This window comes from Lithobates pipiens, unplaced genomic scaffold, assembly GCF_037356315.1.
Source record: "Lithobates pipiens isolate NorthernLeopardFrog02 unplaced genomic scaffold, aLitPip1_a1.2 Scaffold_13, whole genome shotgun sequence".
Classification (NCBI taxonomy): Eukaryota; Metazoa; Chordata; class Amphibia; order Anura; family Ranidae; genus Lithobates; species Lithobates pipiens.
In genome coordinates, this window is record NW_027507718.1 from 157,675,285 (window position 1) to 157,700,063 (window position 24,779).

The 24,779-nt window shown below is 41.5% G+C and overlaps 1 protein-coding gene across 10 annotated transcripts in view; it reads right to left on the reverse strand.

Annotated features, from left to right (window-relative positions):
• Window positions 1-261: 261 nt before the first annotated feature.
• Window positions 262-24,779, reverse strand: part of SEMA6B (semaphorin 6B) — a 1,482,347-nt gene continuing 1,457,829 nt past the window's right edge. For all 10 annotated transcript variants that reach the window (XM_077475764.1, XM_077475756.1, XM_077475757.1 and 7 more), the window contains 5 exons: window positions 10,704-10,892; window positions 10,484-10,621; window positions 9,974-10,054; window positions 1,927-1,985; window positions 262-1,850 (listed from right to left, as the gene is read on the reverse strand). In XM_077475764.1, the coding sequence (XP_077331890.1) occupies window positions 817-1,850; window positions 1,927-1,985; window positions 9,974-10,054; window positions 10,484-10,621; window positions 10,704-10,892 (1,501 nt within the window). In that variant the 3' untranslated portion in view covers window positions 262-816. The remainder of the gene's footprint in view (window positions 1,851-1,926; window positions 1,986-9,973; window positions 10,055-10,483; window positions 10,622-10,703; window positions 10,893-24,779) is intronic.

Here is a 24,779-nt window from a genome sequence, read left to right on the forward strand (position 1 = left end):
GCCGCAATCAGTTTTAAATGACAATTTTTCCTTTAGAAATGTAATTTTGCTGTGGTACTGTTCTAAACATGTTTAAAATGAGCACTTTAGATTTTTTATGTTAGCGTACCATAGACTTTAATGGTGTTCACGTGTTCTGCCAAATTTTTTGCCCGTTCCACAAATTCCGGTGCGAATCGAACCAGTATATGTATATACTGTATACTGTATGTTTATACACACATCTTGAGCAAAATATAGAATGAATCAACAAGGTTTAAATAATTTTTTAACATTGCGTTTATTCTGAATTGATCTTAAAAGTACATAGATGTATCTGGGTGTAAATAAGTTGTGGTCTAAGAAATCTACAATTAACTTATTGAATACATTTCCACTGCATCAAAAACAGCCCCACTTTTCTCAAACAGTTTTGGGAATTATAGGGGTTAACATTTAAATGGCAGGTTGCCCAATATAAGGCTTTCTTTACTTCCTACAAACACATGGCTTTCATTTCTAGATCACACATCATGCATAATATATTGTCTGCATATAAGCGTAAACTAACACATATTTTTTTTTTATTTCGAAAGATTTTAATAAAAGATAGATCTTTACATATTGTGCTTGGCCAATGAGGTAAATAACTCTCATTTATGGAGAGGTATTTTATACTTATTAAAATCTCTTCAAGTGAAAAAGAAAGAGCAATTAATGTTCTAAAACCCAAACCCCTTCACTTTTTTTTACATCACTGTTAACACTTTGTTCTCTGTAAAACCTATGTCCAGTTTATGGGTCACTGGATGTATGTGGCATTCCATGCTCTAACAATTACTTTAAACTTGATGCAGTAGTCATGCTGTGGGGTGGCTTTGAGTACATGTATGTCGTTTTAGAAAAAGAGGAGCTGATATCCCCACCAAAAGTCAGATTTTTTTTCAATTGGGTATTCAAGCGTAGAGGACTGTCTGGGTAAAATTGCTTACAAAAAATGTCAGATGTAGGAGAAGATATCACACTTCTGTGTTCACTCGAAGACCAAAGAAAGGGCAAATCTGCAGGAAAGTAATGTGAGCCATGCCCTTGTGAAAACTGTTGGTGAAATGTTTCTCCACGCTGAGCTGAATGCTCTTGCATGCATTTAAATAGATAGCTGGGGTTGCTCCTATGTTTTGGGACATATTTATTCTCTTCCAATGGTATTGGTAAACTATAGGAATCCTTTCCATGTTGGGGAATGCAGTAAGAGTCATTGCTGTAATGGTGGAAATGCCAATTCTTTTCTCCGTGTTGAGATAAATAATGAGGGTCATCTTCCTTTAAGGGTAGGTAGTGCAGTGGAGTATGGTGAGAATCTTCTCTGTGGGTCTGCAGACATTGTACAACTGGTGAGTCACAAAACCCAGCTGGTAAATTAGAGGATGCAAAGTGGTGGACATTAGAGTAGACTACACCGAAAGAAGGATCATGCAAAGAGTTTTTTAAATAGTCTTGGGAATTGATATTTCTCTTGTGCAGTTGAGGAGTTTGTTCTGGAGTAGGTGGAATTCCAATGTGTTCGTTGCTATTTCTAGGGTTCCAACCATTTTGCTTAAAAGAGCTGAAAAAGGGATTTTGCCCTGGATGGCTTGCATCATTGTTTCCATTTACACGATTGACAGGGTGTTCCATTATAAGGCTGCCGTCCTTATCCTTCTGTCTTTGTTGAAGGTTTGTGTTTTGCTGTGTGCTGATTCTGCTGAATAAGCACACACCTAGCCCTGACAATACTGCACCTACCACAAAGGCCGACAATGTGGAAACCACCAGCATGTTGACAGATACTTCAACACTTTTATCCTCCATAAAAGACCGTGTGATTAAACCTGAAGAGAAGAACCTTTTTAAAGCTTCTTTAAAAACAATTTAAACATAGTAGCATGTCAAAAAAGCTCAACTTACCCTCACAATCTTTAAGTTGAGGGCTTCTCACGCCATCTAGGTCTTGCTCATAATGGTCCCTACAAGACAATATTGCAAATTAGCATATTTAAGCAAGATTTTTGTGTTAACAAAAATGCATGCAGACATTCCCAAAACCATATTTTGATCCTGTATGTTCTAGAACCCGAGCAGTTCACCAATCAACAACTTAAAATTACCACACCACACCACAAAGCATTTTGGCTTGGGCAATGTAAACAGACCTGAGCAGCTCCTAGATGTAGATGGTCAGCTAGGGGCTGGTAAAAATGCTGATCAACTGCCTGTTTTTACCGCTGCTCATGTGGACTTAGCCTTAATGCTCTAAAGGATGTTGTTTGCCATAGTGGTACAGCAAGGTCCTCCTCCCCATTTGGAGAGGGTTTATTGCCTTCAGACCTTTTTAAATTATCCCTGCATATTTAGCATAGTGTTCCTAAGGCAACCTCAGTTAAAAATGGACAACACAGCCAAGGTTTTTAGTGCTGCTCAAAAAGCCATTAGGGTTAAAAGGTAATTGTTTGGAGGAAGCTCTAACAATTATCTAATACTATAAAATATAATTTTAGTTATTGTTCACTACAACGTTTTGCTAAAAACCATATTTACCTGGATCCAGTAAAGACACATTTACTGTAAAAAATCTGTAGCACTGCATAATCCTGACAAAAGTTTAGTTATCAGTAAAGAATCACATCTTATTTTTTCAGGCAATGCCGTTCATTAAAAAAAATCAAAACCAGTGTATTTCGTGCAGGGGGGCGGTCAACATATGGCTAGTCAATCGCATCCCAATGAAACAATAATCGAAAAGGGGCCTAGTGCAGAAAGCACAGCTGGTATTCCTGGGGATGTTTGAATGAGATAGACCAGTTCGTAGATAAAGTAAAGTATTCATAGTACATCTTAAATACATTAAAAAACGTTTTTTATCAACATGTGTGAATAAAGGGTTACTTGACAAAACTTTGGTTAACAGTTGGCTTGCGACATATGTAAACTTGAGAAAAATGCTGACATGTTTCGGACCATCTGTCCTTTTTCCTAGGCATATAATATATCTCGTATGTACATAGTCTAGGATATAAGTATAGTCATATTAGTACAAATATATCTAGAACAGTACATGCATAGCTTTGTAATAGTCATAAGCAATATTAGAACATGTTTAAAAAATAATAATGATACATACCAGCCAGGACCTGTTGCCAGTGGAAACCAATGGGGGGTGGCAGTATTAGGGTGGCAGCCAGAAGGGCTACTGTGATAATGCCACAATACTTTAAATCTGCCTTAGTAAAGCTAAAAGCGTTGCATACGATGGATGAGGCTATTAAGCCATAGCGTCCATGGGTGCTGAGACTACAAGGTCTCTACTGAGAAGCTAGGAGATTAGCTTACACAGTATAACATCAGCTAGCCTTGAGGGGAATTTTACATCTAGATGAAAAGAGAGACATATCCGAATCAGGAAATCTATAGAGTATAGGCAGCATAGCAGGTAGTAGAATAAGTAGGTAATCTATATGTATGTCTCACCTCAGTCAAGCAATGTAGATGGTGCACAGCGGTGTGCAGCACACAGCGTGCTGAGCGCCGTTTGTGTGGACTTTAAATAACCCACAAGGGTTATAGTGCTCAGCTGTGGACGAGCGCCATTCGGCTGCCTCCACAGGTGAGGCTGATGAGGCCAGCTGGAGCGCCATTGGCTGCTTCACAGTCAGCCTGAAGAGACCTCTGATGGGACGGCGCGGGATGGGGTCGCGTCCCGCGTCATGATGCCACCGGCGCGCGGGGAGCCTGGATGCCTGCGTTCCACATTGGAGCGCAAACAAACCATGGCGCAGTAGAAAAACTGTGCCAATTGGGCGCAACAACCGCATGCATCCCATACACATAAGGGGAGCATGCGAGTCTACCGCACGCCGGGCAGCACAGCGGACCCTGGTGGACGCAATGAAGTACATAGATGTAAGGAGAAAGAAGAAAAAAGCAATATGGCATATAAGATGTAGGGAAGCATGTACATAAAAGTCAATAGAAAATGCACCCCCTAGTCATACGTGGAAGAGGTGTGGGCTGGTATGTAGACAATAGATGACAGAAAAATAGCTTGCACCTACGTGAGAAAAACTCCAAAAACTTTGACTTGATAACTTATCAATCCTACGCGGAAAGATTTTAAGTGCAAAGAAATTTAAATAAGTATATAAAGAGAAAAAGGTGCTATGAAGACAGCAAATATACCTTGATATTATTCATACAAACACCAACATGATAGTGGATACTCAAATGAATGTGAAAATTAAAGAAAGGGGTGAGCTGCACAAAAAATAAAATTAATATTTGTAAGCGGAAAAACCCCTACATAAAGATGTAATAAACTCTAAAGAATAGCTATTAAGTTAATAACTATACCCGAAGGTGGAATTATACTGGGTATAAATAGCAAATATGTACCAATATTATCAATAAGGATTCCTTAAATAATAATATAAATTATCATAATGTGATGTGAACCTACAAAAAAACAATGTATCATCCAATAACCAGTTAACCTAAACATTAATAAACCATCGTTATATGTGGCAAAAAATTATAACATAAAATATTGGAGTGTTCATAAAGTCCATAGAAAGTCTCTATTTGCAAAGTATTCCACGGTGATATAGTGACAACATAAGTATCCAAAACGAACGTGACCCGTGTATGACCTCCACCATAGATATTAGTGCCGCTTACCGAAGGTGTATGGTTCCTTATTACAGAGAACCATGCAGAGCGGATGACTGATTCCCCCAGTCCAGGGTTTTCACAGATGGATGCGAAGGAACTCTGGAACCCGTTCGCCTCTCAATACACTCCCGCTCACAGGTTTACATAAAAAGTAATAAAACTCACAATAGTGTAAAACCCAAATAAATTTTAATCGAACGTAAGAGACAAATGCACACTTACAGAAATGAAGATTAAAACGATTGTTAAGCAAATCGGAGCCGGCCGGTCTCGATTCGCGCTCCATAGTAAGTTGTAGGATGATTAGGTTTAACTATATATGGTAGCATAAAATTGTAAAGGAAACTCTGATTAGCCAAAATAAAGTACCAGGCACGCTATCTATGTTTCCTAAGCCAATAGAAGCATAGAGGTGGTATTATTATAGGTATTAGGAGGGGGGATATACATTCTTTTGTGTGATTTCTTACTGCATCTTCTGGTTGTAAGCATCTCCCTGTTGTGTGCCACATCAGAAATAAATTGTCTGCTTCTCAATACATCTGGAGTTTGACTGATCACAAGAGAAGAAGATTCCTAACACACCTCAATTCACTTTGCAATAGTAATTTATATATAGGAAAAAGGGCGGATGGTCCGAAACATGTCGGCATTTTTCTCTACATATGTCGCAAGCCAACTGTTAACCAAAGTTTTGTCAAGTAACCCTTTATTCACACATGTTGATAAAAATGTTTTTTTAATGTATTTAAGATGTACTATGAATAAATTACTGTGTTATACTTTATCTACGGACTGGTCTATCTCATTCAAACATCCCCAATCTGTACTAGGTCACTTTTCGAGTATTGTTTAATTAAAAAAAATAGGCAATCTGTGAATTGGAGTCAAATTTAAAGGATATGTAAAGGTTTCTGGATTAAAAAAAACAAAAAACAAACATGTCATACTTATCTCCTCTATGCAGTTCATTTTGCACAGAGTGGCCCCATCCTCCTCTTCTGGGGCCCCTCAGCACCGCTCCTGGCTCCTCCTCTTCTTGTGTATTCCGTTGGAGAAGCGCTCTCCCTTGGGGCACTCATGCGAGCATGCTCCTGAGTCATGCTGCTGCGTTTATTGACAGACAGCAGGACTCGGCTCCGCCCCCAGCTCCCCCATCATTGTATTTGATGGACAGCAGTGGCAGCCAATGGCTGCTCTGCTATCAACCTATCCAATCAGGACCCAAGACACCGGCTGGAAGCTGGTGTTCTCTCCCCCTTTGCGGGAAAGAATAGGTTCAGGTAAGTAAAAGGGGGGCTCTGGGGGGCAGCTGCATTACAGGAGATGTTTCACCTTAATGCATAGGATGCATTAAGGTCAAAAACCCTGAGGGTTTACAACTGCTTTAATTGTGCTTCTCCAAATTGCATGGTACTTTGTTACCATGTTTTTTGGCATACATAAAATTGCATTTGTTAACTAGTGTGTCGGGGGGGGGGGGGGGGCAATGCGAATTAATGGCACCATCCTGCACCTGAATAAAAGGTTGTGCTTTTTTATGTGTTGCCGGATGTGTGCAATTTTTCAAGTGTTCCTGAAATGCACAAATGTGAAGCTAGCCTAAATCTTGCCCTTACTAATTAACAAAGATTAACAATTTTCTTTATTTAGTGGGGACAGAATTTTCTTTGTACAATGGTCCCCATTCATGTTTATTTTGGTTTGCATGCTTTCCAAATTACATTTTATATCTACATAGATTGATATTTTTTTGTATTTGGCTATTATTCAACACTAGCCAGAGGTCCCTGTCACAGCTTTAAATCTCTCCTTATCTCTCCTACAAAAACACAGCCCAATTAAATACTTGAGTGGCTAAATTTGAAAAACATGATCTTAGGGAACAATTGTTCCATCTACTGTATATTAGACAAGAAAAACAAGAGAAAATACTGCGCAAAAAAAAAAAAAAAAAAGAATAATATAAAAATGAAAATAAACTAATCCAAATCCCTAAAAGCAGCGATTAATATGATGTGATACACACCCATAAACCATATAAATCAGAAAATTATAACCGCGCTCTCCCATATAACAAATCCTAGTGAGAAAAATTAACCCCTAAAGGTTTATAAGAAAAAAGTTAAAAATAATAATAACCATAACGTGTAGACAAAAATACTGTGTATACACTATGAACAGTCACAATCTAGTGAAAAAATATATATACAGTATAAGTTAATGAATAAATGAATAAGAAATATGTTGAAATAATTATAAATTCATGCAATCCATAAAGTGCATTAAATATACAAACAGTCACAGGCACCATAAATAATACACAAAGTGCTCAAAGAAAATGTGTAAACGACAGTTTCTCATAGAAGTATAATCATAAACGTGACAGTCCAATGAGCGGAAATATTCCTCCAAAGGAAATCCAGTGCAGGTACAGTAACAAGCTTCCATCACCAACACCGTCTTGATAAATAGTAAGAATGCGCGCTTACCAAATCCCAAATCAAATAGGCATATATTATCAGGGATCCCAAAGGGTCATCACCCCGGCCGGCAAAGCGAACGCCCAAATGTCACGTGATAGCGTCAAGCACGTCGAGACCACCCTACGTCCGTTTCGTCATATATGAAGTCATCTGGGGCATGGCCCAGACGACGTCATATATGACGAAACGGACATAGGGTGGTCTCGACGTGCTTGACGCTATCACGAGACATTTGGAGCGTTCGCTTTGCCGGCCGGCATTTTAACGCTGATTTGACCTTTTATGCTTGTGAGTATGTTTTCTACGATTGAATAAAAGATTTTATTTACGGATTTATGCTATGGGAGTTTCTATTTTACATTTATGAATGGCTCAACCGTGTGGAAAGATGAGTTGGTGTCCCGGTGTGATGACCCTTTGAGATCCCTGATAATATATGCCTATTTGATTTGGGATTTGGTAAGCGCGCATTCTTACTATTTATCAGCACGGTGTTAGTGAAGGAAGCTTGTTACTGTACCTGCACTGGATTTCCTTTGGAGGAATATTTCCGCTCATTGGACTGTCACGTTTATGATTATACTTCTATGAGAAACTGTAGTTTACACATTTTCTTTGAGCACTTTGTGTATTATTTATGGTGCCTGTGACTGTTTGTATATTTAATGCACTTTATGGATTGCATGAATTTATAATTATTTCAACATATTTCTTATTCATTTATTCATTAACTTATACTGTATATATATTTTTTCACTAGATTGTGACTGTTCATAGTGTATACACAGTATTTTTGTCTACACGTTATGGTTATTATTATTTTTTTACTTTTTACTTTTTTCTTATAAACCTTTAGGGGTTAATTTTTCTCACTAGGATTTGTTATATGGGAGAGCGTGGTTATAATTTTCTGATTTATACTGTATATTAGAGGTCGACCGATATATCGGCCGATATTTGCCGTTTTTTAATTAATCAGCATCTGCTGATTGAGCTGATAAAAAGGCTGATTTAGAACTACAGCTCGACTTGGAAATGACTTCTGTAATAGAAGTCAGTGCAAGTTGCCTGAGTCTTCATAGAAGCTACTTTCCTCCTCTGGGCAGTCTGCCAAGAAAAGTGCAAAAAGATACAATGTTTACACTTGAATGAATGAACTCAACTCTGTGTGTAGAGTTCTCAGTTTAACCATTTAAAGACTAAATCTTTTCTGACACTTGTTGCTTACAAGTAAAAGTCCTGTATTTTCTGCCAGAAAATCACTTAGACCCCCAGAAAATTATATATATTTTTTAGCAGAGATCATAGGGAATAAAATAGCGGTTGTTGCAATATTTTATGTCACATGGCATCTGCGCAGAGGTCTTTCAAATGCAATTTTTTGGGGGAAAAAAATACACTAAATGATTTAAAAAAAAAAAAACTAAAACAGTAAAGTTAGCCAATTTTTTTTTTTTATTTTGTCCAAAAGTTTTGACTACCTGTTTTTATTTTATAGACTGCTTTCACACTGGAGCGTGCAGGCGTTGATGGTAAAATGCTGCTAGTTTTAGCAACGCTTTACCATCATTTTAGCGGTGCTATTCGGCTGCTAGTGGAGCGCATATAACCCAGCTAGCGGCCGAAGAAGAGGTTAAAGCGGGACTGTACTGCGGAACAAAATATTAAAAGCCAGCAGCTACAAATACTACAGCTGCTGACTTTTAATAAATGGACACTCACCTGTCCCGGGGTCCAGCGATGCTGGCAGCCGAAGCCGATCGATCGCTCGGCTCTCGGCTGCTGCCGCCACCAATCTGGGTGAGGGAATCAGGAAGTGAAGCGAATCGGCTTCACTTCCCGGTTCCCTACTGTGCATGCGCGAGTCGCGCAGCACAATAGGAATTGTCCGTGCTGTCTCTGGGACCCGTGTGTGTCCCAGCAGACAGCCCGGCAGGACAGGAAATGGCATAGACTCCCATGGGAGTCTATGCCCGGAAGTGGGTGTAAATACCTGTCTTTGACAGGTATCTGCACCTCCCTCCCCCCGAAAGGTGCCAATTGTGACACCGGAGGGGGGGAGGGTTCCGATCAGCGGAAGTTCCAATTTAGGGTGGAACCCCGCTTTAAATGCGCCCGTGAAGCACCGCTGCCAAAGCGCATTGCATGTGCTTTGGCAGTGGTGCCCATTAATATCAATGGGCAGGAGTGGTGGAGGAGCAGTATACACCACTCCAAACGTGCTGCTTGCAGGACTTTTTTTTTTAACATCCTGCCAGCGCATCGCCTCAGTGTGAAAGCACTCTGTCTTTCACAAAGACTGCAGGGGAGCCATTTTGTAGGCACTTTACAGGCGCTATTTTTAGCCCAAAAGCGCCTAAAAAAACACCCCAGTGGGAAAGGTGTCTATTAGGTTTTATGAGATGAAGGGGGATAAAAAAAAAAAAAAAAAAAATTAAATTTAAAAAATCGACCTAACATATCGGCCCAAAAAAATCGGCATCATATATCGGCCATCGGCCGCCATGATTTCTAAATATCGGCATCAGCCAGAGAAAAACCCATATCGGTCAACCTCTACTGTATATTCTTCTTAAAAAACGTACAGAGAATTAACTAATGGGTTAAACTACTAGTTTGACGGAAGACTCCAACTTATAACAATAGTTGTAAAGCTAAACTTGCACCACATCACAGTTACTTGTTATATGAGCACTTCAATTCACCTACACAGGAAATAATTAGATATCCAGGTTGAAATAAGTAATGTTTGCATGTAGCCAATGTATTTTAAGGGAAGCTTTGTTATTGATTAAAGAGCATACCATGTTCTAAGTGGTGTAAAAATGCATAGATTATTCTCTGGATCCCATGCACAGTAAGGGTCACGTGTGTCCAAGCAACTCCTGTGAAGAAAGCAGGAATGAGAAACACTACTGTATTGTCAGAGCTTATGCTGCAAAGCCTAAAATATTTAGAAATGTATTATTTAAATGATACAGGCTGGAAACTGCATTTCTGAAAGAGCCAGCAAACATTTGTTATTTAGTTTCAATGCAAGAATAAGTTACTATAATAATGGTAATGGAAGACCTTACCTTGTATGGATTTTCATTAAGTTACTAAAATTAAATTGCTATGAATAATTGAAAATATAATAATTTATTCTACCTATGTACCTGCACAAGGTTTGGACAAAATTAACTGAATACAGTTGCATTTTCCTGGCCACCCACATATGGTGATGCTTTTCATTTATTCCCACTGAATACACTTCAGGTTTGTATGAAAATAAAGTAAATACGTTTTAAGGTTGAAAATGCAACATTACTCACTTTATGCAGCCATTATGTCTCTGACAGCGTGCAAGGGGCACTTTCACCACACATCTGGTGTACGCTACTAAGAGAGAACCCGACTCTTTATCAACTTCCAGACCAAGAATCCATGGTTGTTCATCTCTCTTACCACATCTGGGTGGTGAGGAATGAGGAAGATATGACAGTTATACCTAGAAAATACATGGTTTACATCAAGTAGGAATTTTCTGCATACCTGTCTGCAGGGTATGTCTGTATCTCCTCAAGTAAGGTACTTTTTTCAGAGTGGTCTACATCTGTTCCATCAATATTGGGATTAAGACGATATTTTAGGACAACTCCCGAGTTTGAACCGAGGAATAGAATGGTTTCATTCCCGAATATTCCACAAGAAGTATCCACTGCTAGGTGTGTCAGTTGATCCCTGGGCAGTTAAAATACAGACTATTTTAAGAATAGATGTTCAGTGATAAAAATATTGTGCATCTATTTCAAGTTATGATTGTGTGAAAGTTACGCTCACAGTGGTGTCAATGAAAGTAAATGATGAAAGTAAATAATTTTTCTATAGTGTTAACATGCATTTCAGACATGTTTTAGAGGTGTTCAATTTGCATTTAAAAACTCTCCAAAGTTCTTTTTCATGCTTTTATTTAAATTATACAATTATTTAAATTATACAATTTAAAGAAGTAGTATTGTAGAGTTGAACAGCTTCAACAAATTAATCTGGCTTTTTTGTGAGTCCTTTGGTGCTATGGACCCAACTGTCTTTTTTAAGAGAATACATAATTTCTCTTTTCTTTTTTTAAGAAAAAAGGTTTTTATTGCTCACAAAACAGATAATACATTCCAGAATGTACCACATTACATATATAATCTTCGTTTTTTTCCATGTTTCATTAATGGTTACAATCATTAGCAATCAAACTGGGTGCATTTACCACGGTACCTTCAAAGCTGCCACCATCTGTGCCCTACTGTCGATTCATGTCTTCTACCCCAAGCCGCCTGTACCCCATAACTAACGTCCGGATCTCTGTTACATTCTGACTGGAACTATGGCTTCCACTACTCCTACATCACCCCAATCAGTCTCACCTGTACCAGTTCCATAGGACTCAGCCCCGGCACATCAAGCCATATGCCCCATAGTTTATCAAACTTGTCGGGATCCCCTCTATGCTGGTATATGTACTTCTCCATTACAAGTGCTTTACCTCCATGTTGTATCCACACTTTAGTTTTGGGTGGTGTAGCTGATTTCCAGTTTAGTAATATCCTTTTTCTAGCCTGAAATAGTGCTCTAGTAAAGGGAGTTCTCTTCCCCTCCTTTTCTATCACCCCCTCCAGAATCCCCAGTAAGCAATGCAGTGGTTCAAGGGGGACAGTGGTCCGGAAAACCCGATTCAGTGTAGCCAGAACCTATGTCCAATATCTGTGTAGTTTTGGTCAGTGCCAAAGGAGGTGAATCAGGTTTCCAGGCGCTGCCCTGCACCTATCACATAGTGGATCAGGTTTTCTGCCCATTTTGTATAGTTTTACAGGTGTGTAGTGGACTCTCAGCCGTATGTATAATTGAGATATCTTTTGTGCGACATTAAGGGAACAAGTGTTGACTGCCTGTAATGCCTCTTCCCACAGCTCCCACTCAAATGGTCCCGAATCTGCCTCCCAGTGTGTCACTACCTTCATGGGATGTCCCTCTAGGAGTGATGACAGTAGCATGTTGTAGCATTTGGAAATAAGGCCCTTCCTGTTAGATGCGTCTTGTAATATGTGGAAGACCGGGGTGGGAAACAAATTCCACTCCATAGCCTCCCCATGTGCCCTAATGCGCGTGTTGGACTTGCATGTAGTAGAAGAGCATGTGTTGGGGAAGGCCGTATTTGGATTGCAGATTTTTAAAGGGAAGTAAAGCCCCATTGTGGAAGATTTGCCTCATGTGGGTAATACTCATTGGAATCCATCTAGGTCCCTGTTGAATTTTGGCTAGTTCTGAATACACTTTTTTTCCCCAGATAGGGCTGAATGCCGTGAACCCCGTTACCTTTTGTAGATGTTTAACCTTGTTCCACACCTTCTGAAGGAGTGCGTAAGTGGGTATTACTTTGTTAGGTTTTTGGAATTCTATAATTTCTTTTTGATGCTATATGGACCAATCCAGCTAAATATTTTGGAGCCAATAGCCCAGAGGAAGAATAAGAGGGTATTGGATGCATCCTATTGTCTAGCAGAGATTTTCCAACGTTCACGTTCGCACTATGCGTACCAGTTGATTTGTTTTGAAGCCTTGCTGGAGACTCTTATACCCTAGCTGAAGTGACGCAGAACCAATATAAGGTGTTCAGTTTCTCCCAAAGAACGTCTCATCATAATACTGCAATAAGTCATCTGACATCTTTTTTTAAACTATTTTTATAATTAGTGCTAGACAACATACTTTCATTTGGGATAGAGTAAAGAAATGTATATGCTAGGCTTTATTACTGTCTGTGTTGCTATTGAGGATATTTTCTATTACTTTCCATCAGCACAATAAACAAATGAATATCTTACCAAATGGCACACAGGCAAAAACAAAAACACATTTTCAGTGAAGCAAAAAGTTATTGAAAAATCGGATAATGTCTTTCATACTGTACATGCTACAGTCTTAGGGACATTGGCAAAAAGAAAATCAGTGTTGGCAAGTACAAGATTTAGTGTTTCAAAATGAAAAATAGCTGTACCTATTTTAGCACAATAGGAACATGCACATAGCAAAGTGATGGTGATGCTGACAATATTTGAATTGATACTTCAGTTTTATTTTTTTGCAGGTTTTTGACAATATGCAAATCCTTCTCTTCCTTGCAATTCCATTTTCTGTGGAACATGAATATGGAGCCTAAATATATTGTAAGGCCAGAGCCAACAGAGGAGCGATGGATGAAAATCAGCAAAGAATTTGAGAACAGCAACTTTCCCCACTGTATTGAAGCATTTAATTGACATATTCACATTTAAATTCCCCAATAAGCAGATCCAAGTTCCCGGGGAGGGGACAGGACGGTGAAGGAAGCAGCTGGTCTGCTCCACAGAGAGCAGACCTATGACCTCAACCAAAACCCAGTGTTTTAAGGCACATTACAGATTGGTGTACTTAAAGTGGAGGGCCACCCTGAAAAACAAAAGTACATTAAAAATTAGCAAAAAAAAAAAAATTTTTTTTTTTTTAAACTTACCAGAAATGCCTGTTGCTAGGTAAATCGTCCTAATCTGCCTCTTCCTCCTCCGCGGTGATGTTCTGTCTTCTCTCCTCCGTGCGGTGTCTTCTGGGTAATGGGTCGCGCTGTGTTCTGGGAACTGTGTGTCCCAGAACACAGCGCGCCCCCTTCACAAAGCGATGTGCGAGTTGCGCATGTGCAGTAGGAAACGGGCAGTGAAACCACAAGGCTCCACTGCCTGTTTCCCTTAGTTGAAATGGCGGCGCCGGGACCCGAGAGCTGAGGGATGGGTCAGCCTTGGGCAGCCAACATCGCGGGCGCCCTGGACGGGTAAGTCTGCTTATTAAAAGTCAGCAGCTACAGTGTTTGCAGCTGCTGACTTTTAAAAAAATGTTTTAAAGCTGGCCCTCCTCTTTAATGCACCTAACCCATGTAAGTACCCTATACTGAGGCTTTTTTGTTTGTACAATAAAATTGTGTTAAACGGTATCAAGCTATGGAGTCTCTTTCAACTGTTTGTATATGAGGATACAGCATCAGTGAGCAGTCTGGATCCATACAGCTAACTTAAAATTACTTGAGGTGATTCATATGCATGTTTGACCGAGCTTAATTGCCAGGTGACATGCGCTAACGTGAGCCGCCATTGCCTGAGGGTGGGGAGCACCTGAGTGTGGACACCGCAACACGTTATTTTCACATTTTTATCAAGTCACCATTATGTCTTTAAAGAGGAAGTAAACCCTGATGGGTTTACTTCCTCTTTTTTTCCCTGCAAAGGTAAAGCATAATGGACTACTATGCATCGCATAGTAGCTCATTATGTGTCACTTACCTGACACAGGAGCCAGCGAAGTCGCCGCTGATCCCTGTAGTCCGCCGCGTCCATCTTGCTGGTGGCGTCTCGCAGCTCCGACCAATGACAGCGGCGAAGCCGCGATGACGTCACTCCCGCGCATGCGCACGGGAGTCGCGCCTCGCAGCTCCGCCGCTGTCATACGGCGAGGCCGCGATGACGTCACTCCCGCGCATGCGCACGGGAGTCGACAAATTTGGCAAATCCATTCTTGGATTTGCCGCATTTAGTGCGCATGCGCGCCGCTGTCTACGGCGCATGCGCCGTAGACAGCGGTGCCCATTTTCGGGCAAATATCTCCTAAACCATATAGGTTTAGGAGATATTGCTTGGACCTACAGGTAAGCCTTAATCTAGGCTTACCTATAGGTCCAAGTTGTTTGGAAGGGTTTACTTCCTCTTTAATAAGGACGATATACCGATAATGTTGGACTGATCTGCATTTGATTAGAATGTCACCTGTTATACGCACTATAGCACTTTATGATTCACGTTTGTGGCACCATATATTTAACTTTTATTCGTTTGCTGATTATTTTTATTTTGTCTGTGGAATGTGACACTTAACACAGAATTTATCATCACAGCAATAAAAAAAACTCTATATACAGTTTTGGAATATATTATATTTTTTGTTAGTTTATCACAGTTTATTATTATTATTGTTATTTTTCTCATCATTGTAAAGTAGGCACTTTAAAAGTATTTGTTGGAACTAATGTTAGGAGATTTTCTATTTCTACTATAACATACAGTATAATTCTCTGCTGATGGCCATTGAGGTTAGCAATTTTCATTTTGTTGCCATAGACATTGGTGACCATGGACTACCAGGTGTTTTGAAATAATCTAATGGGAAAGAGGATAATAGAAGGAAAATTTTACATTCAGAGCCTTTAGCTAGCACAATATTTTCTTGTACTAAAAAAAGGTATAGACTCCAAAGAGACAGTGATCATTTTGCTCCAATATAAATCGTTAGTAAGACCTCATCTAGAATATCACCTACAGTGAGTATAGAAAATAATCCACCCCCTCCCTTTAAAACAATCACTTATTGTTAGAAAACAAACAGAAGTGGTCTTAAGAGCCAGGTGGATTGTCATTTTTCCTTTAGTGTATTTATGAATGAGGAAATGCTGTTTAAAAACGGCATTTCTCCATTCAGCCTCCCCGTGAGACGATTGCGGGTATGCCCGCGGCAATCGAGTCCGCGGGACCCGCGACCGGACTCACGGGGGTCCCGACCGGCAGGGCGGCATTAAAGATTGGACGTACCTGTACGCCAATATGCCTGCCTGTGCCATTCTTTTTTTGATTTATATAATCTTTATTTATTTTCCATAATAATTTTTCCATTCATAAACTTTATACAGTTAAACACTCCGTTTTCCACATTAACATTTCCCTCCCCCTCTCCCCCCCCCCTCACGTACATAACAGGAAGAAGCAGTGGGCCCCTCATACACAAACTATGACCGTGTTACTCTCTATACCTCTAACTTCTTATCACCTATACCACATATTCTCTCTCTCCTTCTTCCCTCCAGTCGTCATTCTCTCCAGTTCTTTATACTGTGTAACCCAACTTGTCTAACCATGGTTTCCACATTTTATTAAATTCCCTAAAATTCCCTCTCCTTACATATACTACTTTTTCCTTCCAGATCGTCTCTGTTATTAGTTGTCTCCACTCCGCTACCGATGGGGAGTTTTTTGCCTGCCACCTTTGCGCTATTAGCTTCCTTGCCTGGAACATACATCTCATTACTGCTTTATTTATACAGGCCGGCCCTTCTATTCCTTCATTCAGGCCCAATAGGCACATTCTGGGGTTCCCATCAACCGACACTCCAAATGTTTCATTCAAGTCAGCAATAACTTCTGACCAGTAACGGAACAGTTTAGGGCACCTCCAGAACATGTGGATCAGATCCCCTGTCGCCTGACATCTCGGGCAGCCATCATCTTCCCTTCGCCTAAACCTGTATAGCCTCTTCGGTGTATAATAGGCTCTATGTAGCAGCATTAGATGTGACACCCTCTGGGCTGGTGAGACAGATATCAAGTGTCCTCCCTCCAGTATCCTCATCCACTGCTCATCTGAGAATGTTCCTACTTCCTCTTCCCATTTTATTTTACTTTTAAGTTTATCTGGGGTTTCTATGCTCCCTTCACAAATATATGGATACATTTCTGCTATAAACCCTTTTGCACTATCTTCAGATTTTAATCTATTATAGATGGGGGATTTGCTCCACACTGGCCCCGGTGCACCAAATTGTTTCGATAATGCATGTCTGATTTGTAAATATTTATAAAATGAGTGTTTTGGTAGATCATATTCCATTCTCAGTGTATTAAATGTTTTTATTATACTTCCTTCATACAACTGGGCCAGTCTGTCAATCCCCCTACTTTCCCAATCTTTGTGCCTCTCTATCATTCCCATTTCCTGTAGGTTCAGGTTATTCCATAATGGGGTTTCTTTGGTCATCCCTTCTAGACCCTTTATCGCTTTTACTGCCTTCCATACTTTTAGAGCGAGTTTTATTGTGGGCGTTCTATAGGGAAATGAGTTTGCCTCCAAGGCCTCTACTATGGTTTTATGAGGTGTCCCAGTAATCATTAACTTCCTATTTATATCTCCACTAAGCTCATTGCTCGTCCCCAGATGTTGCAATTGTGCAGCTAAAAAGTAGCTTCTTGGGTGAGGTACTGCCATTCCTCCTTTCCTTGTCGGTAATTGCAGAATTTGTAGGCCTATTCTTGAGGTACCTCCGCTCCATATGAGTTCTCTAAATAGTGTTTCTATTTTTTTAAACCACTTTATATCTATCCATAACGGCACATTATGCAACAGATACAATAACTGTGGCATCCATAGCATTTTGATAAGATTGCATCTCCCTGCAACCGACAGAGGGAGTTTCTTCCAGATTTCGATTTTATTTTTAAATTTAACTAATAAGGGGGCGATATTATCACTTATATACCTTTTTGCATCACTTTGTATGTATATTCCTAAATATTTTATTTTCTCCACTACTTCTAACTGCGGGATTGTCGATATAGTTTGACTCTCCAGTGTATCTACAGGCATCAGAGATGATTTTTCCCAATTTATTGTTAATCCCGAGAAGCTGCTAAAATCCCCGAGGACTTTCATTCCCTGCCTGGTTGACTTCTCCACGTCCCCCAGATAGAGGAGAATATCATCGGCGTATAGCGCGATCTTTTCTTCCCTCGTTTTTCTTTTAAAGCCTTCCATATCAGCATTAGATCTTATTGCAATGGCTAATGGTTCCATTGCAAGGGCAAAGATCAGGGGTGACAAAGGGCACCCCTGTCTTGTACCTCTTTCTAATAATATCTTATCTGAATACTCGTTGTTAACCCTAATTCTAGCACTAGGACCATTGTATAAGATTTTTATCCATTCAATGAATGAGGAGCCAAAGCCAAATTCTCTCAGAACTCGCCAGATGTATCTCCATTCAAGACTATCAAAGGCTTTGACTACATCCAAAGCCATAATTGCCCTTTTCCCTATGTTTTCCGTTGGTATCTGTAAATTAAGGTATAGTCTTCTAATATTCATGCTAGTTGATCTACCGGGGATAAATCCTGTCTGATCAGGATGTATTAATCTGGAAATAATTTTATTCAGTCTGGCCGCCAGTACCTTAGCTAGTATTTTTGCGTCCGTGCACAAAAGTGAGATAGGTCGGTAAGATTTAGTTTCCAACGGATCCTTCCCCTCCTTGTGCAGAACGATTATCGTTGTCTCCGTCATCGAGGTAGGCAATCTCCCTTCCTCCTTTACCCTATTTAACACTCTGAGAAACTCTGGAAGCAGTACTTTCCCATAGTATTTATAGGTTTCCAATGGAAGACCGTCTGGTCCTGGAGACTTCTGGTTAGCCATTGCTGTCACTGCAGATTGAATTTCTTCTAATGTTAATGGGGCTTCCATTGTCTCTCTCTCCTCCTCGGTAAGGGAAGGGACTTTAATATTTCCAAAAAACTTTTCCATCTCCTCGTCTCCCCTCATCCCCTGCGATCTGTACAGTTTTGCATAGTATGATCTAAAAGTATCTATAATCACTGAATTCTGAGTTGAGATTTCTCCCTTCTCTGTTCTGATCGCGGGGACGATGGATGGCAAGGAGTTGGTCTTCACTAGGTGTGCCAGCATCTTCCCGACACTTTCCCCCTCCCCAAACGCCACTTGTTTCTGGAATAGTCTTTTGTTCTCAGCTTTCCTGATAATCATTGCTTTATACTTCTGCTGTGTATCTAACCAAACCTTTCGTTTCTCTGGGGAGGGATTTACTATATATTCTCTTTCTGCTCCTACTAACTCACTTTTAACGGTATTCTCCCATTCTCTAGATATTTTCTTAATTTTTGCCACCTGTTGAATAAGGATACCTCTGAGGTAGGCCTTTAATGCGTCCCATATTACTCCACTTGCAGCGGTATCCTTATTGAGCTCTATGAACTCTTCTAGCTGGGATAGTACTTTGTTTGCATCCCCAATAATCTCAAGCCATACTGGGTTCAGTTTCCATACTTTCGGGGGACTTCTCCCCTCTAAGTTAACCGATACCGTCACCAATGAGTGATCCGACACCCCCCTGGGTTGGTATACTATTTCCCTTACCACTTGGTTAGCTTCTTCGTTCCCCAAAACTAAATCTATTCTTGAGAGTGAAGAGTAAGAACTTGAAAAACACGAATATTGTAGGAGGTCCGGATTCCGAACTCTCCACAAATCAAATAGTCCCCCTTCTTGCATAAACCTGGATAACCGACTCTCACCCTCTCTCTGCAAATTTGTCCCTGATGGGAACCTATCCTGATTTTTATTTATAACCTCGTTGAAATCTCCCACTGCTACTACTGGGATCCCAGATTTACCTACTATAAATTCCATTAGATTATATAAAACATCCAGTTTAAACGGGGGTGGAATATAAATATTTGCAATGACATACTCCCGATTTTCAATTACACAATGCAAAAATACATATCTCCCTTCTTTATCGATGCTGGTCTGCCGACAGTTAAACGCTACTTCTTTTCTTATCAACACAGCCACACCTCTTGAATAAGAGGTGTGGACTGAGTGAAACTGAGTGGGAAATTTCCTGCTGTAGTTCTCCAACTTGGAGTCCTCAGTTAGATGCGTTTCCTGTAAGCAGACCAACCCGATATCACATTTTTCGAGGGCATCAAACACCGCTGCTTTTTTAACTGATGTACCCATCCCTCTAACGTTCCAGGAGCCAATATTCATAACTCTATCCTGCATACCTTTCCAGAAAACAGTAAAAAATGACAGGAAAAAGGGATTATCTCAATGTTATAATTGATCTCATAGGGATGTTCTCTATGCCCCCTCTGAAAAAAAGTTGCGAGATGTGAGGGAACAAAAGGAGAGAAAAAAAGCCTACTCAAACTAAAATTCCTAATAACCTTGTGTATCCTTTTGAATATTGTGATACCATTCTGTCCCAAACTTCCCTTTAGTGAAAGAGAAAAGATAAACTTTTCATATATTCCCAACCTTATTTTTAATTTATCCTCTATTACTGTGCAATCTTTGCCCTTTTCCTGTCCAATATTTCCCTTTTTATTCCTTGTTCCTACTCCCCACCCCTCCCCATACCCTTCTGGGTTACCCCTAGGGGCTTTTCCTGTGACAGTTACAACCTCACCCATACCTTCAAACTCCCTTCTCTTCCCCACCCATTCACATACTACCTTATCCCCCCTCCCCCCCTCCCTAACCCAACTTCCCTTAAACCCAACCTGTGCCTCATTTTTTTTTACTCTTCCTAATTTCATTCATGTAATCCTTTATACTGTGAGTGTCCCACCTCCCACCGTTGCATGTGTATATACATTGTGCCCGTAATTCAGGTGCATTGTACCCACTATATCTCCCCGTCCGAACCCACCCCCCCCCCCCAACGATATCAGTCAGGGGTGAGGGGAAGAGAGAGCAGGAGGGAGCAAGGAGAGTAAAGGGATGGACAAATCAAAAAAAAACGGACTAAACAAAAAAAAAAAAAGGGAGAGAGAAGAAAAAAAAAAAATAAAAAAAAAAAAAAAAAGGAAAAAACAGAGAAAAGGAGGAAGGGGGGAAGAGGCTTTCCTTCCTCCCCCCTAACCCTTCACCTCCCTATCAACCGATCCCCCTTTTCCTCCACCCAAGCTGACACACCAGCAGGAGAATCAAAAAATAAAGTCTCTCCCAAGGCTGCAACTCGTAACCGGGCTGGGTACAGCAGAGCATATGTAACATCTAATTTCTGAAGTCTGCGCTTGGTTTCAGCAAACTCTGCTCTGCGCTTCTGTAAGTCCGGGGAAAAATCAGAATAAAATGAAACTTTGGCCCCTTTATAAGTGATACTACCCATTTCTCTGGCCTTTTCGGAGCACAGCCGCTTTATCTTTATAATTCAAGAATTTCAGTAAGATGGATCTAGGTTGGCCCCCTCGGTTCAGGATTCTAGCCGGGACTCTATGCGCCCTTTCGATTGCGAACTGTTGGGAAAAAGTCTCTCTTCCAAAGGTTTCAACAAGCCAATTTTCCAGAAATATAATTGGATCAGGGCCTTCACATTTTTCCGGGAGTCCTACCAGCCTCACATTGTCCCTCCGGAGCCTGTTCTCCATTTCATCCAATTTCCCTGCGAATTTCCCCATCTGTATTTTTAGGTCTTTGACCTCTTGATTCAATGGGTATACCTCATCTTCAATCTGAGATATTCTCCCCTCTGCTGCTGTTATCCTATCAGCCGTGTTTTGAAGATCTTGCCGCATCAAAGCTAGCTCCTCCTTAATGCCTCTTGTTTGTTCACATAGCTCTACTAGAGATTGTTTACACACATTAACCGCCCCCAACACCTCCTTTAATGTGGGTTCTCCTTCTCCATTAATCAAATGGTCCTGCATAGACACTGTTTCGGATCTCCCTACAGTACCCACCGTTTGTTTAACTGCGTTCTTTCCCCCTACCAGTCCTGATTGCCCTTGGCTCTTTCTATCTGTTGAGATTTTTACTTGAGCTCCCTTAGTTGGCGTATGTTCAGAAGTATGCGCATATTTTTCTAGTTTTGCTGCTGCTGATGTCCCTGTTGCCATGGCCTGGGAGCTCTTTTCCTTGTCTTTAACCTTAGCTGACCTTAAATATTGCGTTCCAACATTCTCTTGACCTGCCAGCTCTTCCCCTCTCCTCCTTGCTGCCATAATTGATTCGGTATATAACCAAAGAACACAAAAAAAAAAAAAAAAAAAAGGGGGGGGATTGCTCTCTTCTCCTCCAGGGAAAGAGGGAGGGAGGGGAGGGGGGTACTCACAACGCAGCCTCCGCAATGCCGTGGGGATCCACTTTAGTTATATAGCCTCCAAAAGCTCCGACAATTCCCACTGTCCAGCTAGGATCCCCCTCTCTTAATAACAAGAGCAACAAAAACAGGTGCGGCACTTTTTTTTTTTTGTTTTTTCCTTCCTTTCAAAGCCTGGTCAGATCTTACACATTTGTTAGCAGGTTAATTCATGAAAGTTCAGACAATATAAGTTCCACTCCTCCACACTTTCTATTTTCCCTTTGGAGCACTATAGGTAGCTGGCAGGCATATTATACTAGGTAAAGAGAAATGTCTCTCAAGTACTTTCCACATACTGATATATAACCTCTGATACATACAGGAGATACCAGACGATATTGCAGGTGGCCACCAGAGGTCTCTCTTCACTGCTTATTCCACTGCTTAGCTGCTTGGTTTAGGATTTTTAACCTGGTATGCCGAGACTGGCTTCGCTGTGTTTATCAAGCTGTCGCCTCGTCTCCCGAGCCCTCACCGGGATTTCGCTAGACCACACAGGCAGACCCCCCTGCAGCGCCTCCACAGCCCCGGATCGACCAGCAGCTCCTCCGCTCCAGTATACAAGGAGGATCCCCACGGACAAGACACCAGGTACCAGCCAGTCTGTGAGAACAGCCTATGGGAGCAAGTTGACTAAGGAAGTGTGTACTAACATCCGTCCTCCTCTCTCCTCTCCTCTTGTGGGCATCACAGCTCAAAGCGCTGTTAACCGGGCACAGGCATCAGCTGTCAGCGTTGCGGTGAGAGCACACACCACTCTCACCTCTCTCACTCCTCGCACGCCGCCGCCATCACCATCCGGTCACGCCCCTCGTTGTGAATTTTTAGGATGAACCATGTGCCTGTGCCATTCTGCTGACATACATCGGCGTGCGCTGGTCGGGAACCGGTTAATATGGCTGTGCTATTAATCTTTTGTGAGTTATAAAACATGCTGAAGTTTCAGAACTATCTTATTACACTGTCTGTACTTTATGTGGATTGAGCAATTTACGACTGGTATCTGTTGGTTCTCTATATTTGGGAGGGTGACAGCCACTCGAAAGCCCCATACACACTATCAGATTTTCTGATGATTTTTGTCTTCAGATTTACCAAAGCCATGTAGTGCAAGGGCCTGCCCTGACAGTACCCCTTCCTCAATGACCCCTCTCCCTCAGAGGGCCACCGGGCTTGAGGGGAAACCATCTATGGAATGGAGGAGGACAAGGGCATGTACGTCAGAGGATGAAACCCAGGAGCGTTCCTCTGGACCGAACCCCTTCCAATGCACCAGGTACTGTATGCGCCCACGGAACCTACGGGAGTCAGCAATGGATTTTACCTCATACTCCTCATGGTTCTCAACCTGAATAGGGTGAGGACGTGGCACCGAGGTGGTAAATCGGTTACAGACCAACGGTTTGAAAAAAGGAGACAGGAAACACATTTGAGATGCACATACTAGGAGGAAGGTCCAACGCGTAAGTCACTGGGTTAATCCTGCGAAGGATACGGAAAGGCCCAATAAACCGAGGTGCAAACTTCAGTGAAGGAACATGAAGCTGGAGGTTGCGAGATGACAGCCAGACCCTGTCCCCAACCTGGTAGGAAGGCGCAGGCAGGCGTCTGCGGTCAGCATGGAATCTGTAGCTATCATTAGCATGACGCAAAGCCTCCTGGACTTGTACCCAAGTGGAACGAAGACAACAGAGATGCTCCTCTAACGCAGGAATACTCTGCGGAACAAATGAGTCAGGCAACATGTTAGGTTGGAAAACCATAATTCGCCATAAATGGAGACAATTGGGAGGCAGAATTCAAGGCACTGTTGTGAGCAAACTCTGCCCAAGGTAATAGGTCAGACCAGTTGTTATGATGGTCAGAAATATAGCAACGTAGGAATTGCTCCAAGGACTGATTGGCTCGTTCTGCGGCCCCATTAGAAGAGAACGCAAGCTGGATTCCCAACTGTGCACAAAAGGCTCGCCAGAACCAGGAGACAAACTGACTGCCCTGTCCGAGACCTTGGGTAGCCCATGTAAGCGAAAGATCTCCCGAGCAAAAATGGAAGCCAGTTCTTTAGAGGTGGGCAACTTCTTAAGTGGAATACAATGACACATCTTTGAGAACCGGTCCACCACCATAAGGATAACAGTGTTGCCTTGAGAGTTGGGCAACTCCACAATGAAATCCATAGACAGGTGAGTCCAGGGCCTCTCTCCATTGGGTATGGGTTGTAGGAGGCCCACTGGAAGGTGTCGTGGAGTCTTACTCTGAGCACACAAGGGACAGGCAGCTACGAAGGCAGTAACATCAGCCCGTAGACTAGGCCACCAGAATTGTTGGGAAATGGCCCAAATGAGTTGATTCTTCCCAGGATGGCCAGCTGCCTTGGGAGAATGGTAAGTCTGGAGCACTGCAGTACGGAGACTCCCTGGGACAAAGCAGCGGTCACAAGGTTTATCAGGAGGAGCATGGACCTGAGCAGCAAGAATTTTGTCACCCAAAGGAGAAGTAAGACTGGTGCGAACCGTAGTCAAGATACGATCAGGAGGAATCATAGGAACCGGAACCGACTCCGACTTGGAAGTGGAGGAAAATTGTTGTGACAAGGCATCAGCCCTTACATTCTTAGTACTGGGTAAGAATGAGACAATGTAAATAAAGCTCTATAAGAAAAAAGCCCATCTCGCCCTTCTGGGAGAGAGTCGCTTAGCCTCAGACAAGAATGTAAGATTGTTATGGTCAGTAAGAATAAGAACAGGCACAGTGGTACCTTCAAGGAGATGTATCCATTCTTTCAGGGCTAAAATTATCGCCAACAGCTCTCTGTCACCAATCTCATAATTGCACTCAGCAGGTGA